This window comes from Chamaea fasciata, unplaced genomic scaffold, assembly GCF_029207755.1.
Source record: "Chamaea fasciata isolate MVZ Bird 193981 ecotype frontalis unplaced genomic scaffold, bChaFas1.0.hap1 SCAF_2, whole genome shotgun sequence".
Lineage (NCBI taxonomy): Eukaryota > Metazoa > Chordata > Aves > Passeriformes > Sylviidae > Chamaea > Chamaea fasciata.
In genome coordinates this window covers 111,298,478-111,316,110 of record NW_027094087.1, presented here as the reverse complement: position 1 = coordinate 111,316,110, position 17,633 = coordinate 111,298,478, and the positions used below count along the sequence as shown (strand labels likewise).

General features: G+C 42.4%; 1 protein-coding gene across 1 annotated transcript in view; it reads left to right on the top strand.

Moving 5' to 3' along the window:
- The first annotated feature begins 422 nt into the window (after positions 1 to 422).
- PDXK (pyridoxal kinase) overlaps positions 423 to 17,633 on the top strand; it is a 45,292-nt gene continuing 28,081 nt past the window's right edge. The window contains exon 1 of the mRNA XM_066177079.1: positions 423 to 544. Coding sequence (XP_066033176.1) covers positions 458 to 544 — 87 coding nt within the window. The 5' untranslated portion in view covers positions 423 to 457. The remainder of the gene's footprint in view (positions 545 to 17,633) is intronic.

Sequence of the window (17,633 nt, the reverse complement as noted above, 5' to 3'; positions counted from 1 at the left end):
GCTGGGAGGCAGGTCCCTTCCAGCGGGGCGCACGGCGCGCTGCCCGCAGCGGCGGGGCGATGCGCACGCGGCTCCCGCCGTGCCGGGGCTCCGGGCGGAGCGGGCCGGGCCGGGCCGGCGCTCGGTGCCGTTGGCCCCGCCGGGCGCGGGCGGGCGGGGCGGCCGCGGGGGCGCGTGACCGCGTGACGCCGGTGGGTGTGAGGGCACGGCGGGGCCGCGCTGGGGCCGCCCGCGGGCCGGGGGGAGCCGTGTCCCCTCCGTCCCGCGCACAGCCCCCGGCGGCGGGGACGGCCATTGGGAGCCGGCCGGTGCCCGCCTCCCCGCCTGCCTCCCTGCCGCGGGGGGCGTGTGACGGGCGGGCAGGGCCGGCGCGTCACGCCGCCCGCGCTCCGCCCCTCGCTCCTGCTCCCGGCGCCGCCACCTCGGCCCGGCGCGGGCAGGCGCGCGCGGCGCAGCCATGGAGCCGGAGTGCCGGGTGCTCTCCATCCAGAGCCACGTCGTCCGCGGCTACGTGGGCAACAAGGCGGCCACCTTCCCCCTGCAGGTGAGCGGGCGCGGACCTGCTCCTCCTCCTCCACCTCCTCTCCCTGCGCCGCTGTTCCCTGCGGGGCGGCGCGGGGAGCCGGGCGGGCGGTGTGACGGCAGCGCTGCCCGGCGAGCTCCGGCGCCCGGGCGGCTCCTGCCAAGCCGGGGGAAGGTCAGGGCACGGTGGGGAGATGTCCGCACTTGGCGCCCTCCCCGCCCGCCCCGGTGCCGGCGGCAGTGCCCGTCCCGGGGCTCCGCGCGCCCCGCGGCCGCCGCGGCTGCGCCTCCCGCCGGCTCCGCGCCGCTCCCGTTCACGCAGCTCCTCCCGGGGCTGTGGCACGGCCAGCGGGCTCGGCAGGGGAGGGGGAGCCGAGGGTGTTGCTGGTGGCTTCGCTCGGCTCCGGGGTGAGGGCGGCTCCGCTGCCGCCTGCAGGCGCGTCCAGCCGGGGCTCCTGCCCCTCTCGGCTGGGTCATCCCGGTGTCCCGTGCCGGGGACTCGGGGCAGCGCTGCCCTTGTGCTGGCACCCAGCTAAACCCCGCCTGCCCTCGGGGGCGCTGGGGCTGGGTGATCCCCCACCCCGCATGGTCTGGGGAAGCTCGAGTGGGGTGTAAGGGCCACTTAATGCGTGTGCGAGGCAGGGCCAGAGAAGCTGCCTGACACGGCCCGGGGCTCGGGGGTGTAATTGGATCTTGGCCTTCACGGCTGTCATGTGCTGCCTTCGGAGCTGTTTGCTTGGATCTCGCCGGTGGTGGGAAAACATTGGGCGAACCTTTGCCCATCGCACTGTTGGTTCTTGTGCAGGGTCTGTATCCTAAAGGGCTAATTCGGGGCCTGCCCATCGAGAGGTCCTTGTGCCTTGACACACGCGTGTCTGTGTGGAGCTGAGAACCCCATTACCAGAACACGCTGTGTTGTCACATTGGTTATCTTGGTTCTTATCTTGAATATTTTCTTGGTATTATCTTGGTTTTTATCTTTGGTGTTTACCAAACGATGGTGTAACTCGTTTGACTAGACAGGAGAGGTGATGTACTCTGATAAATGATGCAAGTGAGATCAGGCCTGCAACAAGCCGGTGTCACACCCCCGTATCACCATCCAGTTATAATGTAACCAAGTCTCTTGAAAATAATTGTATGGTGAAGGGTGATGTACGTGTGTAATCCGAGTATTGTGGAAAAATACGAGTACGTAGAGATCCAGCCCAGAAAGGTTGTCATGAGCTGCAGGCCAGCTATCCTTCCTTTCCTAACAAAATGATTTCAAAATTGTACTTCCCCTTTCAATTCCTGTGTAGTAGAAGAGCACACAGTAGTGCTTATTCCAGAAATCTCGAGTCTCTTAAACTGTTCTCTCTCTCCATTCTAATTATCTGTCAAAGGCTCTCTTTACTCATATGTAGCTTAACCTTTCTGTGACATGTGAGCTGTGTAACTTGGTTCCTGGAAAGTGTCTTTAATTCCGTGGCTATGATGGTCTAAAATACTACTGGAGTTAAAAAAACCCTATTGATGGTGTAGCTGGGTTTTGTTCAGAAGGCTGTTGCACTCATGCTGTGTAATATTCCTCAGTGTATATTGTAACAAAAAGTTTACAAGAGTGGGAGGAAAAGAAATTTACTTGGGGAGCAGTCGAACTCCTGTCACTACTGGCTGCACTTGCAAATCCTGTGTAGGCAGACCTTAGTGGAGTTGTGCTTGCTGGAAAGTTGCCTAAACCCTTGTTTTGCTACAACATCAGATAGGGCAAGGTGCCCCAAAGTGAAACTTTGCTTTTCTTTATGAAGAGAAGTAAAACCCTGAGTCTTTATCTTATATTGTTTTTATATAGCCATGAAAATGATAACCTGTATCTATTCTTGAGGATAGGTGCAAGTCTGGCATGCTTTTATTTCCCTTTCTCTTTTTTTTTTTTTTCTTTAGTTTTCTGAACCAGTTAAGTGAGGCTCCCTTTGAAGCTCATTGGTATTGAGTTTGAAGGGCAGGATGTATGTAGATATGTGTGTCTGTGTGCTTGTGAGGTCTGATGGGCTGAAATCCTGACACAACAGTTCAGGAATCTGCATTTGGACAGCAGCATCCAAACGGAAAACCTGACGTGGTTTCACCTGCTCTTTGCAGACTAATCCAAAAAACATCACTCGATCTTTGGTGGAAATCTATGACATTGCTATCAATAGCCAGCAGTCTGCAAAGAAGAGAATTCTTTAAGATCTTTTTTTAATCAGTTGGTTGCATTTTGTCAGGCTTCCACTAGAGAAAAAGTTCAAGTATTTAAAATGTAGGCATGTGGAAGGATTTCCTCTGTGGGGAGTGTTGTAAATGCTTTCTATATGGTAAACACAGCAAAACAGAGTTGGACACATATTATATAGACATATATTATATTAGAGCAGTTATAATAATGGAAGTAGTAGAGCTAAGTGAGAAATGTTAGAGCTCTTTATATCATTTCAGGTTAAAATACGTGTAAGTAATTAGACAATGTAGATTAACTAATAGGTCATAGGGGAAACGTACACCTGGATTTGCCAGAGAGTGAACTGCCCTCAGCACTGCTTTCAATTCTGCCTTGACAAGAGTTTAAATAGTTTTTACTTGTGTGGTCTTACTAGCTCTTTAAAAAGTTCTGAAGGTAGTTCTGTATTATTTTTAAAATAGTCTTAAGTTATTCCACAGGTATGTGTTCTGAGCTTTTAGTATGAAGAAGTGGTTCAGGATTGTCCAGCATTTAGGACAGGAAGAGCGGTAGAGTGCACATTAACTTGGGGAGTTTGCCACTGTGAGTCAGATAAATTATTTAAAACATGAAAAAGGTTTCTGAGTTTCTAAATGTTTCTAATCTTGACTAAGATTTGTCACAGTTTTTATGATGTATATTGTCACCATGACATTCAACTTCACTTTTATCATACATGAATTTTTTTACCTTAGAGTCATCTCTTAGCTGGTGATTTTAAATATAATTTTAGCTTGCCATTCATGCCCCACCTTTTAGCCAATAAGTAAAGGGAGCAGAACTGACTAGCAGAGGGTTACAGTCCTTCTCAAACCACAGAGAATCCAGAAGGACAAGGTGATTTCTCTTCTACAGTCGTACCTCATTCTGACCAACAGGGAAACTTTGGTGGGCAGAGCAATTTAAGATTCATACCATCATAATATCAGCTCTTGGGAATCAGTGTTTCAGTCCTTGGGGCCTCCATGAGCTTCCATGAAAGAGTTTTGAAAGTATAGGGAGGGGACATGGGAAAATCCCAGCCAGTTTTGCCTGGGCACTGGACATTTGCATTTACATTTGATTGCCACTGGAATTGTTGATAGCCTCGTCTGCAAACCAGAGAATGTTGATCTCTGCTTATGTCTCAGTAACAGCGATGGTTTGGAGTAGTTTTGTTTATTTGTTTGTTTGTTTTGTCTGCCCTAACACTCAGAGAATTCCAGAAAATTGTGCCTCTGTTTTGAGTGTATGATTCCTGATTTCCTTTTATATCTGCTTACCTTGAAGACGGAGCTAAAATCTGAGACAAACACCATTAATTGTTTGGATCTGGAAAATGAAATTGTCTGTTCTGAACTGTAGAACCATAAACAATTTCTACAATAGAGGATAAAATGACCTTTTGAAAACTATTAAATTATTTTACTTTTTTTTTTTAAAACTTTTTTCCCCTTGCTAAATGGAGATAGTTATCCAGGTATTAAAAAGGACTGATGATTCTCAGAGTAGTTCTCAGTAATTCTCCTCTGGAAAGAAAACAGTAGGTCTACATTTTTAGCTCCTTCTTAATTGTGGAAAAGATGGGAAGACAACTTTGGTCAGCACAGGTGGTAATTTCTTTGATGTTTAGGGGTAGTCTTGAGCTGCCTAGGCTAGTATATGCTGAGTCCAAAACCAGTATCAGTAGATCTATGCTAATAATCTACTGCCTTAGCAAAAAAAACAAAACAAAACAAAACAAAACAAAAAAAAACCCCAAAAAAACCCACACAAAAAAAAAACCAACCCCAACTTTTTTTTTCTTTATTTTGTTGAAAAGTGTACTCAAATGGCTTAAAGATTGTGTAGGAAAAAGTGCATCTCTTATTTAAGATGACTCTTTTTCAAACCCTGCTATTGTGTTAATAGTATGAGTCAGAAGAAGGACGAATCAATGAAAAGTCTTTACAGACTAACAATAAGAAATGTTCTTACTGTGTAGTCCTTATTTTTGTTACAGATCAAAGGCTGAAAAAACCTAAACCTTAAAAAAAAATAAATACAAAGATGAAAGAATGCATTTGGTCTTTGTAATAGCCAAAGATTGTCCTAAATTGCATATCTGAAACAACAATTATTGCTCTAGAATCATACTTCAAATGAAGCTTGTGGAACTATTGCGATTTCCCCCCGACTTTGTTCTTATAAGAAAGGTAGATAAGGGGTGAAGGAATTAAAAAAAACAACCCAAGACATTAAAAAATTCACAACCCCTCTTGGAAGGCTTATTCAAAGCCGTGTAAAGAGTATTTGCTTCTTGTGTGGATGTCAGTGCATGTACCTGCAAAAGACTGGTGAGCACCTTGCACGGGGTGAGGCACCGAAAAAGGCTTGTGATCCAAAAAGTCCAAACAAGGTGGCTCCCCCCACCTGGCAGTGTGGATTTCTGGGGAAAGGCGTTACCAGACCTTTCCAGAAGTTCTTGTGGGGATGAACCCAGCTCAAGTGCACTGAGAGAGCTTTGAACATCTCAGAAGATTGTAGGAGATGGACTTTCCACCTGCATGGTAAGCTGGGAGAGAAGGTGAGTGGGACAGGACTGGGAGGGGGTAAGAATGGAGATTATTACTCAAAATACAACAACAAGGGGTGTCTGTGTCACTTTCAGCCCCTAACATTGCTTTGAGATAGGCTGGACTGAGGCTGCTGGGGTCTCACTTCTACCCAACAACAGGAGTTTATGTTTGTGCACAACTCCAAACAAGGAGACCTCAATTTTCTCTTTGAACTCCTGATGGAACCTTTTTGGCTACTAATGCAAAACAGTCAGCTTGAAAAATCAGAGTCATTTCAACCTGCCTAAAAGAAGTGCATCTGGGGCTGCAGATGTGCTGTGGACTGAATGGCTGGGCAGAGCCTCTGGTGAACTGAGAGTGGGACTGACTGAACCATCCTCATCCAGGGTCAGGGCTGTGTTACTGTGGGGTTTCTGACTGTTCCTGCTAGTCACTGGGTAATGGCAGCTTGTTAAATAAGCCTTTGTCATGAAAATACAGAAATGCCGAGGGATGTTCACACAGGCTGGTTGTGTAACACAGTTGTAAAGCTCCAAAAAGCATTTTAAGATGAGTTAAAAGTCATTGTGCAGTGTGTGTATGGGGCCAGTTGACCAGTTGGCATTTTAAACTTTTCAAAATGATGGCGGTCAGTATTTACAATGATTGATGATTCTGATAATTTGCTGACTTTTTTCATAGTAAATTGTGGAAGTTTGAACCATATGCTGGTCTTTGACACAATAGTCACACTGGAGTGTGTGTAGTGATATGTAGTGAACAAATAGTTTTTGACAGAAATGTAATCTTCTGCCTCAACACAGCAGAGGGAAGAGATGAAGGAGGATCCCATTTGCTGTCTACAAGTACATGCAAATATTTGACTTGAGAGGAAGCAAAAATGCTTTACCCTGATTCACCCACTGTCTTTGGAAAAAAAAAATTGAGTTGTCAAGAAATTGCAAATCTTATTAAAAGACTGGAAAACCTTGCCTAGAGGTGGATTTGCACTGTTTGTGTGGGAAGTATAATGTACTCAAAGACTCAGTAGCAAGTGTTTACTTGCTTAAGGCATTTTTATATTAGGAATGGTCTTATTTTCTGTCTTTAGGTCTTAGAGGGTTTTTTTAAAATTTTTCCAGTATTTGATGTCTTATTTCTGCTCCAAATGAAATCTCCAGATGACAGAATAATTTTTTGTGTATAAACAAACAGGGACAGATAACAGGAAAGAGTGATCAGGTTTGTTAAAGTTAATTTCATGTTAAAATATATGGAAATGTACTGAAAACAAAAGTATAGTTTGAAATAATAAAATTAATTTTTAATTATATATTTTTATGCAAATTGTACAAAGGTACACGTAAGAAAAACAGAGGACAAAGTTACTGGTAGCTCTCTAGAATCTTCCTTTAAGTAAACTGTTGTCTTTTACTCTTCACTTTTTCTATTTATATCCAAAAAGTGATGAAAAGCATATTTAGTCATTTTAGATAAGGGGTGCAGCATTATCCATGGCTGACTGAACACATACCAGGCAGGTATTTTTAGCTTCTTTAGGCTGAAAGGATGCAAGTGGAAGTTCCACTTCAGTTGCTCGTGTTGTATGGAAAACAGGCTGGAATTGGTGAGGCAAGGTTAATGTGAGGAGCTGGACATTAGTCTTGGGACATAAAATGTCCATTCTGATGAAATTATTATATGCAGTAGAGTGTTCACCTGCATAGTAATGTGTACAGAGGAGAAAAAAAAATATATATATATATATATGATGAGCATAATGTTTGAAACATGCCGGGGAGGTCTGTTCTGATAGATAATATGAGCCCCAGGAGAAGCCAGGCTAGTTCATCATCTTGTGGCTTGGCAGCAGTGGGGTGACTTATCATAGCCAAAAAAATATTACTGTGCTGAACTACCTGAAATTTTTCAAGCCTTTGTTCAGGATTCGTATTTGTTCATGTTCATTCATCCGTGACACCTCCGAGCTCCAGTTCCCTTAACACCTGGAACAATTTTCCACAGAGCAAGAGAAAGAACTGAGATACCAAAACCTCTTCTGTGGTTCATTTAAAAACAAAACAAACTTCTCTTCACCCTCTGTCATCCTTTGTAAATTTTAAGCATATGGACTAGTTTGGGCTGAGTAGAAATCCTTGCATGGTGATTTAACTTTGCTGTTTTGGGAATGCAAAGCACCTCTTGCCAGCTGGATGTGTGGGATTGAGGAGGTGCTGGAGCACACACTGGAAAATGGAAAGTCTCTCCCCTGTGGCAAAACAAAAGCTGGAGGGCTGCTTTTTTATCTGGGGATGCAGTCGCTCCCAACACCAGCAGTAAATGGTTTTCCTGACCTGCAGAGCTCTTCCAGTCTGGCCACAACTTTTCCCTTTCTCCCCAGTGTGGGGTCCACTCGTGTTTCACCTTTCAGAAGAGGATCTGTGTGGAAATCTCCAGCAAGGATGGCAGAGCTATCAATGACATTAATAAGCTGAAGGGAGGAACTCATGACAGTCTTCAAGAACACTGGAAACAGCCAAAGAAGTGCAAACATCCAAAGTGTGGTCTGTCCCACAATATCAGAATACAGCAATTTTTTCTCTTACTTCATTTGTCAGGTTGCTAGCCAGTATCTTCCATACTCCCCTTATTTTTAACACTAAGTAATTTGGGATTTTTCCTGAATTTTACCATGTTTCTTTACAGCTGCCCCACATGGTAATTCTGTCTCCATCTTCTCTAAGAGGAAAGAAAAAGAAAATTAATTACAGCAGAAAAAAAATGTTGGCTAAATTCTCAAAATTTAATATTGTTGTGCAGAATTGCACACTGGAGCTTATGGTCATGTATTTAGTAAAGTCTGGCCTAAATCTAGAAAAAACTAAATGTATATATTTTACAAATCTGTGTATTTTATGACTTTTTTTGGATGGTGAGTACTACTGCTCAAGGTTACACTGAAGGAAAACTCTTCCCATCCATCTTCACTGTGGTTACTCTCATTTTTCTGACAGGATAAAGCCCCTGGCTCACAGGGGTGAGCCACACTACCTGTGAGAAACAACTCTGAGCATTTAACAAAAATGAAAACATAAGTTTTTAAAAAACCCAGCTATTTTGTTCTCACTGTAGTTATAGCATTTGTGCCTTTGCCCATTCATAGAACACACTAACAAATGCATGGAAAGCTAGTGTTTAAATTTGTGAAGTTTTATATTGTCACCTGTCCTCTAGGGTACTGAAATCTGCCGGTTTCAGTAGAGAAGCCAGATTGAGAAAAGCTTGCTCTGGCCTTACTGCTGCCAGCTGGTCCTTCCACCTGCACTATTTTGTGTCCACTTCAGTGCTCCAAGGAAAGTCATTTTGTGAGGCCATGTGGTAAACTGCTCTGAGAAGCCATCCAGGTTATAAATGACTTGGCAAAAATGGAAAAGAAGAAAGTGAGTGTTTATTTTGTGAGCCAATTTCCTGACGCAGTTCCCTAACACAGCCCCACAGACAGCTCTTTGGGCTTAGCTGAGGTGCCAGGGCAGGAGCAAGCCCCAGGCTCCGGCACCTGGTGTCTGCTGAAGGAAACTCTTCTCTATGACATCTGCTTATTCTGAAGGAAGTGGTGAGACATCCACTGTCTGTTAGTTTCCTTCTTCCTGTGCGTGGCCTTGGTCTGATCTTCACAGGATGTGGCACCTCCTTCAGGGAGCTGTTTGCCGTTCTGTTTCTTCAAGTATCTCTTGTGATGCCATATAGTGTCTAAACCTTTGGTAAAAGGAGAGTGGGATCCATTCATAGTCTACCTAAGGAGTCCACATAAAGCATGTGCTGGATGAAACAAATCTCTCTTGTAGGATAACTCCACCATAGTTGTACAAAATGTGCTTGCCCACACCTTGCTAATGGCCTGGTGGTTAGGGACCTGGCTAGCCAAAATATGAACAGCAGGGCTAAAAATGAAGTAAAAATCAGAGGAAGAGAATGTGCTGTGAGATCCTCCTCCACCATTTCATTCACTAAAATAAGGGATAATTTCCACGCCTGTTGAACCTATTGCTGCTGTCTGTGTCTGCCTCTCCTTATCAGTGTTTGCAAACTTCCTCATGCAGCACTGCAGGATTCCAGCTGGCAGGAGTTTGCAGTGACAGTATGGTGTTTTTGTCAAATTACATCCAAGTGTAGAAGGAAGCAGCATGAAGATGATGAATCTGAAGTCTGCAGTGAACCTACTTCTCCATCTGAAATCAGCATCTGAAGTCACTGTTGCCTAACAGTAAAAAGTCTCAGGTGAAATGTGTTTCTTGGGTGGAAGGCAGGCAGAGACCCCCAGCACCACCTCCTTCTGCTCTTTTTATGTTTGTCCTTCAGTGGGAAGAATGAAGGGGAAAACAGCAGCAGAAAGAAGTTTTTTCTTGTCTTTCAGTGGCCTTAACCTTTATAAATGGGTGTCTTGCAGATCCATCACTTCATACCACTCCAGATGGCAGGAATGGCCTCCTGCCCATAGAAAGGTCAATAGAGCAGCTCTACCACAAATCTTTTGACCCTGCAGTCATCTCAGTGCCAAACTATTGTGATGGAGGGAGTAGTGCTGAGGAGGGTGTGTATCTTGCAGGCACAAGAGGCTGTTTGATTGAGTCGCCTGTGGAAATGGTCATGATGCAGAACAAGGAGTTTCTCAGTACTGAATAAAATGGCTGAGGGGAATTTTGATAAAGGGATCTACTTTATATCATCTGAGTATCTTGCATTGAACAGTTAGTACTGCATGCCAATTAGTCTGTCCAGGTGCAAAGAAAAATTAGTGGCATTGTGATATTTGCTCTGAAGTATTCCTGTGTCTCCGAGGCTCCTTTGGAAAAGCATCCTTAAGGCATTACTGGATAATCTTGAATTTGGCCTAATTACAATTCAGATAAGTACTTGCATTGCAAGCCTTTTCAGAAAAATCAAGAAATTATTTGAGAACAGATTCACTGCAGTCTCAGGCTGTTCTAGTCTCTTCTATTCAGTTGGTCATGATATTACGGCTACATCAGCCCATCAGCAAATTCTCAGTGAGTACCAATTTTGCCAGAGCACTGTGACAAAAATTGTAGTCTGCTCTGGCAGAAGAGAGAGGATTTGTTTTCTGCTCTAGTCTTTACAATGTCCTCTGTGGTGTCCAGTGCTGAAGTCAGCTTATAAATCCTGAAAATGGGTATGCAGTCCATCACAGGTAAAAAACTAATGTCACTGAAGAAACAAACCCCGTTCCAGTGCCCAACCACCCTCTGGGGGAAGAATCCTTTCCTAATATCCAACCTAAACCTCCCGTGACACAGCTTCAGGCCATTCCCTTGGGTCCTGTCAGTGTCACCACAGAGATGAGTGCCTGCCCCTCTTCCCCTCACTGCAGTGAGGTCTCCCCTCTGTCTCCTCCAGGCTGAGCAACCCCAGTCCCTTCAGATGCTCCTCACAAGGCCTCCCCTCCAGACCTTTCACCATCTTTGTAGCCCTCCTTTGGATGCTCTCTAATAGCTTAATAACCTTCTTCCATTAGGGTGCCTTTTTCTCAAGGTCATCTGGTGTATATTTTTACTGTCTGTTTTGTAATTGTCTATTTCTAACCTCAGAATTTGAAGTGATCCTTTCATAAATCATCAATAATGTGTCTAGCATCCCTGTCCCCAGTTTATTTGCTCTAGTATTTTTATCCTGGAACAATATCCCCAATATCCTAATGATTTTTCTTTGCAGTGCCTTGTCAAATGCTGCAGTAAAATACAAGTATATTATAAGTACAGAGTTCTCTTTAGATATTTGGTGTGCCTTATTAAAAGCTCAGAGAAAAAAGAGATTGGTTAGTCAATAGCAGTTTCAGTTCAGTTTATCAGCCCACGCCAGCAATTATTCCTGCTTCACTAATTGTCAGGACATGCCTTTTCTTTTTCCCAAGTTCCTATTTCTCAAACTGAATTAGTGTTTTTACTCTTCTGCAGCCAGTACAATGTATGTTTTTTGATTCAGCAGCAAATGGAAGGAGATGCAATTAAGTGAAAGAGCAGGCACACAGCGAGAGGCACAAGCTGCAACTGGGAAATTTTTCTCTTTCTCCCATTCCAAATTAGTTTGATTACAGAAGTTCAGCCTTTCAAAACATGTTCCTATGCCATCTCCAGAGGAATACAGTGGAGCAGTGGTGTTCACTGGAACTGCAGTCATGGCTGTGAGAGTTGAAGTTCCAAACTGTAGGGCATGAATGCAAACAGATTGTAATGCAATGGATACATAGAGCAATTTATGGCCTGACACAGAGACTTTCTTATTTAAAGTATTGCTGCCATTACTTGGCAAAATGCACCCTAAACCTCAATTACCTCGTTTGACAGGGTAATTTTAATGGTGGTAGTAAAGTTAATTCTGTTAATCTCTTTCAGTTAAGATTGGGTTTCATATATATTAAAATGTTGGAAGAAATAGAATGGATTTGGTTTATGTGATTTTTTTTCACAAATCCAGGCATTCCTGGCTAATTCAGTTTGTGAACTGTACACATGCTGTGCTAAAAGTCAGCAATTTGGAGTCTTACCACAAGATTACTTGAAAATTCCTCATACATTGTGTCTAGTAACTCTCTTGGTTTATGTACATCTTTGTGCTATAAAAATTTGTCCTTTGATGCCACAGTTGGGATAAACCTCACAAGGTGTTAAGAATTAACAATTGGGGTGGGAAGATTTTTTTTTTTTGTATATTTGTATATATTTGAGATGTAGGATTTGCTCTTAAATATTCACTTGTTTTTTAAAATGCTGTTGTGTGCTTTAAATGATATAAATCAAAGTACTCCCCAGTGCTTAGAAATTTGACTGGCTTTTGAAGCTGAGGACTTTTTCTTTCTTGTAGAATCCCATGGCTTGTCATGTGCTGCCATTCATTTTTGAAAATGAGAGGCAAATTCACAATGTGATGATTAGAGGACTGGATCATCTCTCTTATAAGGACAGGCTGAGAGAACTGGGTGGTTTTGGTTCATTTGATGATGTCTGTTATACTGCTTCTTGCTTTTTTAGGATTTACTCCTACTGTGCTCTAACTCATCAGTCTGTTACCATTTGTTGGCACAAAGGACGGGACATGCCTGGCTTGGATGTTTCATCATCTGAATATTAATTAGAGAAAGAGTCATCCTTTTTTCATAGAAGTTTTACTTGCAAAAAAAAGTATCTTGCTACAAAAAAGAAGAGTTGAGGTGCACGGAATTTAGGTGTTAAAATCCAAGGTGGCATTTATTCTGGGGAGAACTGGATGCATGAAAGTCAAATCCTTCTTTTAGGAGTGGAGTCTCAAAGGTTCTCTTCTCCTGATTAGCAGAACCTTGTTCCTCCTTACCTTTTAAGCATTTTTCTGTTCCCTTTTCCTGTAAAACTGTGTTTCCCTTAAACTCATCTTTGTGAGATTTTTACCTGTGGCACATTTGTAACTCAGATCATAAAACACCCAAGATGCCTTGTGTCACAATAAAAGAATTTATATGAATGACTGGCTGAGCTTGATTTACAGCTTCAGCTACTGATAATTTCCATGGATTTGAGGTTTACAAACCGTTTTTTTTTGGGGACTTATATGAGAAAATTAGTTTTGATATGTTCTGGTATGGTAAAGTTAATTTTTTCCAGAATTAAGAACTTTGAAGGAACTGAAGAGTTTGGAGGTTTGCCCTTATTCCATGAAATGTAGATAGCAACCTGTGAACATGTATCAGGAGCATAAATACTATGGAAGAAACATGCGTGCAGGTCTACGCAGTGTGGTTTTAAACACACTTAGGGTTTTTTTTTTCTTACACTGTTCTGGTTTTTGGTTTGTTTTTTTTTTTTTTTCTTCTGCATTTTCCTCGTTCCAGTTTTTTCCTCTAACTTGAGCTGCATTACTGCTTTGTGATTTTAATTTCAAACCTTAAAATGAAATGTCACTGGAGACACAAAGCCAGTGCCCTAAGAGGGCAATATATACTGGTCGTGTTGCAGAATGGAGAGGTGGTTTTAATTGAATTTTATTCTTGCAGAACTAGGTCATTGTTCTCTAAGGTTGTTTAAATTAAGTACAAACTAAAGCATTCTAGTTAAATTGACCCACTGGTCATTTAACAGCAAAGGATGTTATTATCTTTACTGTCAAAGCTGGCATAGTTAATAGTATAAACATAGAGTACCCTGGGCTTTGTCCTTAGAACCAGAACTTTAGGCTGGGGAGCTGGTGGTGGTGTTTTGTGTGATTTTACACATGGTGTTCTACAATGGATAAAAATGAGTTTTTTGTAGGTAATTGTGTCACTAGGTGATGGAGTGACCCAGACTGGAGGGGACCTCAGGAGCCTCTGGCTCAAAGCTTGGGCAACACTAAGTTCAGCCCAGGCTACTCAGGGTTTTATCTTCCTTGGATCTTGAAAACCTCCAATGACAGAAATTCCCAGAGCATTTCAGCCCCCTCTAAGCCTCCTTTCTCTGAATATGTACATATAATGCATTGGAAATTGGGATTTTTTTTGTTTGGTTTGTTTTTTCTAATGTTTAGTACCCTGGAAACCACTAAAACGTAGTTCAGTTCAGACGTTTCTGTAATTCAAGTGACAGGTTTTTTTCACACACTTGGGAGAGTTAAGCTATTTCTTTCTTTTAAAAAAAAATATATATATAATATTTTTTTCTCCCCAAACTGCATACAAACAATGAAAAAAGGAAAGTTTCTTGAGTACTACAAAGTGTGTGACACTTTTGGAAATACACCTTTTTCCCCTGCAGGAGCATAGTAAAGCTGCAATACAAATTTAAACAGAAGCAGTTCAATAACAGCTTTTCACATTTCTCAGAGTAAATAAAATTATTAAATGAGAAATTATATTAATATTTACTCTGAGGCAGAGCTAATCTTTGAAATTAACAGTTTTCTGATTCAAGTGGTGTTAATAATCAGATACCAAATAGGATTAGGAGGTAAAAATGAGTACCTTTTTTTGTCTCCAGACCATTGGTACATAATGTGGATTACACAAATATAAACATAAAGGTTAGCAATCATTAAAACTGGATTTCGGATGTTGCATTTGCTGCAAAATCTTCCTGCTCATTTCTCTGTTGCTACACTCACAATTTTCCATACTGTGAAATAGTTTTCTTCTTGTTTTTCAGCCTCCTCTTTTCATAACAACTGACACTCTCCTCTGGAATGTATGTTTGTAATATTTGATTTCTGACAATCTTAGGCAATGGTTTGTCGTGGTGATGAAGTAACACGTTTTAGTGTTTATGTGGTTGAAGTGTTTTCTGGGAGGAATGGGAAGAGAGACTGTAAATTTTAAACAAAGCTGTAATTAACACAGTGGCAAAGTCCAAAGGGTTGCATGATTGGAGGTGAACCATAACTGAGATCCAGCTGTTTATGTAACTTACCCAATTCAAGACATTTTCTGTCTCTCTGGGCCTTTAGGTTGCTCTACTAGTGAAACAACTAGTATCTCTTGTAAAACTTTAGTCCTGAAGGAAACTCATTTTTTGGCTTTTTATTTAGGGCATAATGGCTGGATGTAAGTTTAAATTACTTCTGTGCTTTTAAGAAAACTAGGCTGTCTGTCATCTCTTCCAAAAGAGCCAACAGCTTTAGAGGTTGTCCATGTGTTTTGAAGTCTCTTCCTTTCTTGTGTGTTGATTTTTCCCTTGAGTATTTGCTATTTTGAAGAGGTGCATTTGGATAGTTCTCTAGACCACATCCCTGACTTGGTCCCACTTTCTCTTTGCAAGGTTGGGAAAGCACTAGAGGGAAGAGCTGGATGACGTTTGTTCCTTTCCTTCAGTTACCTGAGATGAAGAACTCAGCTGAATTTGATGCCATGCATAATGTGCTTCATGCTGATTGTTTCTTCCAATGTGTTCTGCTTTGGTGTGTGTACTTGGATTTAGTCTTGCAAATATTTTTCTGAAATGCGTCACTCAGATCTGCCAGCCATGCCTTCCAAGCACAGAACTCCTCCAGTTTTAATGTTTTGTGATTTAATTTTAGAACTATAACAGTTCTGCCTCTTTTATTTGATGATACTCGGAAAATACATTGAATTTGCCCATTTTCCTTTTAAGTTTTCAATTGCAAATGTCACTGTATGATGTGATCCAGGCAACTGTGGTTTGGGTCTTATGGTTTGGGTCTTACAAAGAACAACACTTGACATGTGCTTAGACTGCAGGTTGAGAGATTTAGGATGGACTCAGTCATCTTTTTCCTTGGCAAAGCGCTTATCATCCTTACCCACACTGGTTTGGGTTTAGATTTGCCCAAGGTTTCCCGTTCTGTGGGCAAATCATGCTTACACAGGGTGACAGCAGAGTGTGAAAACTTGGAATTGTTGTCTCCTGGAGGGCCTGTAGGAGAGCAGATCATCCAGATCAGGGGGTGGTGGCATCGTAGGGATGTGTGTCCCTGGCAGCTGGAGCCCTTGGACGCTTGCAGAGTGTCTGATGTCACTTACATTTCTCAAACCAGAGGCAGCAATATCACCGCAGGACCCTTGCTCTAAGGAGCAGGGGAGGCAGCACAGGTGTGGACTAAAGTTGGTGTAGAGAAGCAAAAATTTAGCATTAAAAGTTCATTTCTTTGTAAGCTCAGTCGTGATGCTGATCAAATATGACTCGTTCTGCCACTGGCAAAATCCAAGTGGGGGGAGTCCTGCACTTTATTTACACACAGGTACAAGAAACACGTGTGTGTACCCAAGCAAGAAATTTCATATATTGAGTTTAGTCCTGTTTTGAATTTTTAATTAATTCAAAAAAACTTCAAAACCAGTGTTTTTAGTTAGCTTCACCCACGGAATTAAAAGTATGAGTATATATTAAAAAGGTTTAACAAGACACCTTTTGAGCAAAATTCCCTTTGTGAGCAAGGAAGGTGTCCATCATTCAGTGCATCAGAAACTGTCTCTGATGTCCTTTAGGTGTGAAAAATGGCAATCACTAACACTGGTTTTTAATGGTTGGTTGGAGGAAGAAAACAACACTTCCTTATCCAGTAGAAATGATCAGGTTGTTAAAATGAGTTATGCAAACCAAGATAAAGACACAGTTTTTTTCTCTAGTCCTAGAAGAGGTGATTGCTGTGAAAAGCTGCTTTTGTCACCTCAATCCTGATTTCAGGTTGTCTTCTGGTGGCTAAATTCGTAGGACTTTTCAATGCAGTTTGCCTTAAACACAACCTGGCTTAACAAGGCTTCAACATTCTTTTTGATTATTCTACCACTAATGCTAAGCCTAGGCCTTGGTAAGCACCTTTATAAAAGAAAATGCTTTGGAGTAACTGTGAGTTATTTTGAGGGTTGAATCAGGTTTAAAAATTAGGTGTGTTAGATTTCAGTCATACTTGTTTATTCAAAACAAAACTTTGAAGGAAACTGGAAACTGTGACAGAGTAGACTAACACCAGTAAGTGATGTTTGTGGAGACCTTTAAGGGGGTTTTTTAGCCTGTTTTGGTCTCATGAGAAAAGTGAGAATATCAAGGTCCCTTGCAGAATTTGAGCTGTCTGTGGCTTTTCATCCACTCTCCAAAGCACTTTATTTGCTATTTTCCCAAGTGTACAGCCAAGCTAACCTGGCCCTTGTCTGTCTCCAAGAGAGGTGGCCTCCCTTGTACTTTCCCATCTTTCAGATGAAGCAGATTAACTGGCCTAAACAAGCCAAAAATCCCTAATCCTGTGGAAAACCTGGCTGAGAACTCAAATGATAACTAGTGCTGGGGAAGACACAAAAGAAGGGCTGCTCATTTTGGTGGCCGTCATCTGGGACAGGGCTGACCACTATTGTAGAACTGCCCTGCCTGCAGCAGTTGTGCCTGCTCTGCTTCCCTAGAGCACTGAGTGTAAACCTGATTAGTCAGTAAATCACAGTAATTGCGTTCTGTAGTCTCAGGGGTTAAGTAGTTGGAGAGACGTGATCTGAATATTGCAGAGAAATTGATTCATTCACAGTTATTGCCAAGATACTTTAAGGAAGTAACAACTTAGGTCTGTTCATTACAGGGAAGGCAATTGATTATGAGGTGGCAGTCTGGTTAGAGGCCATATTCCCATTTATTTCCTAGAAGAGCACGTCCAGACATCAAGGTTAAGGTCATAACAGTGTTGTCATGTTCCCAAACCATTCAGTTCCTGGGACTTGAAAATAAAATCCACCAAGGTGAAACAAGAGCCTGAGGGGAACATCGATGCTGAGTTTAATTTGAACCTGGTCAGGTTGAGGTAACGCACCATTCTGTGTCCCATTAATCCGAAATTACTTTGCTTTCTGGTGAGGAAGGAACAGAAACCTTTATTAAATATTGAAATAGGAGATT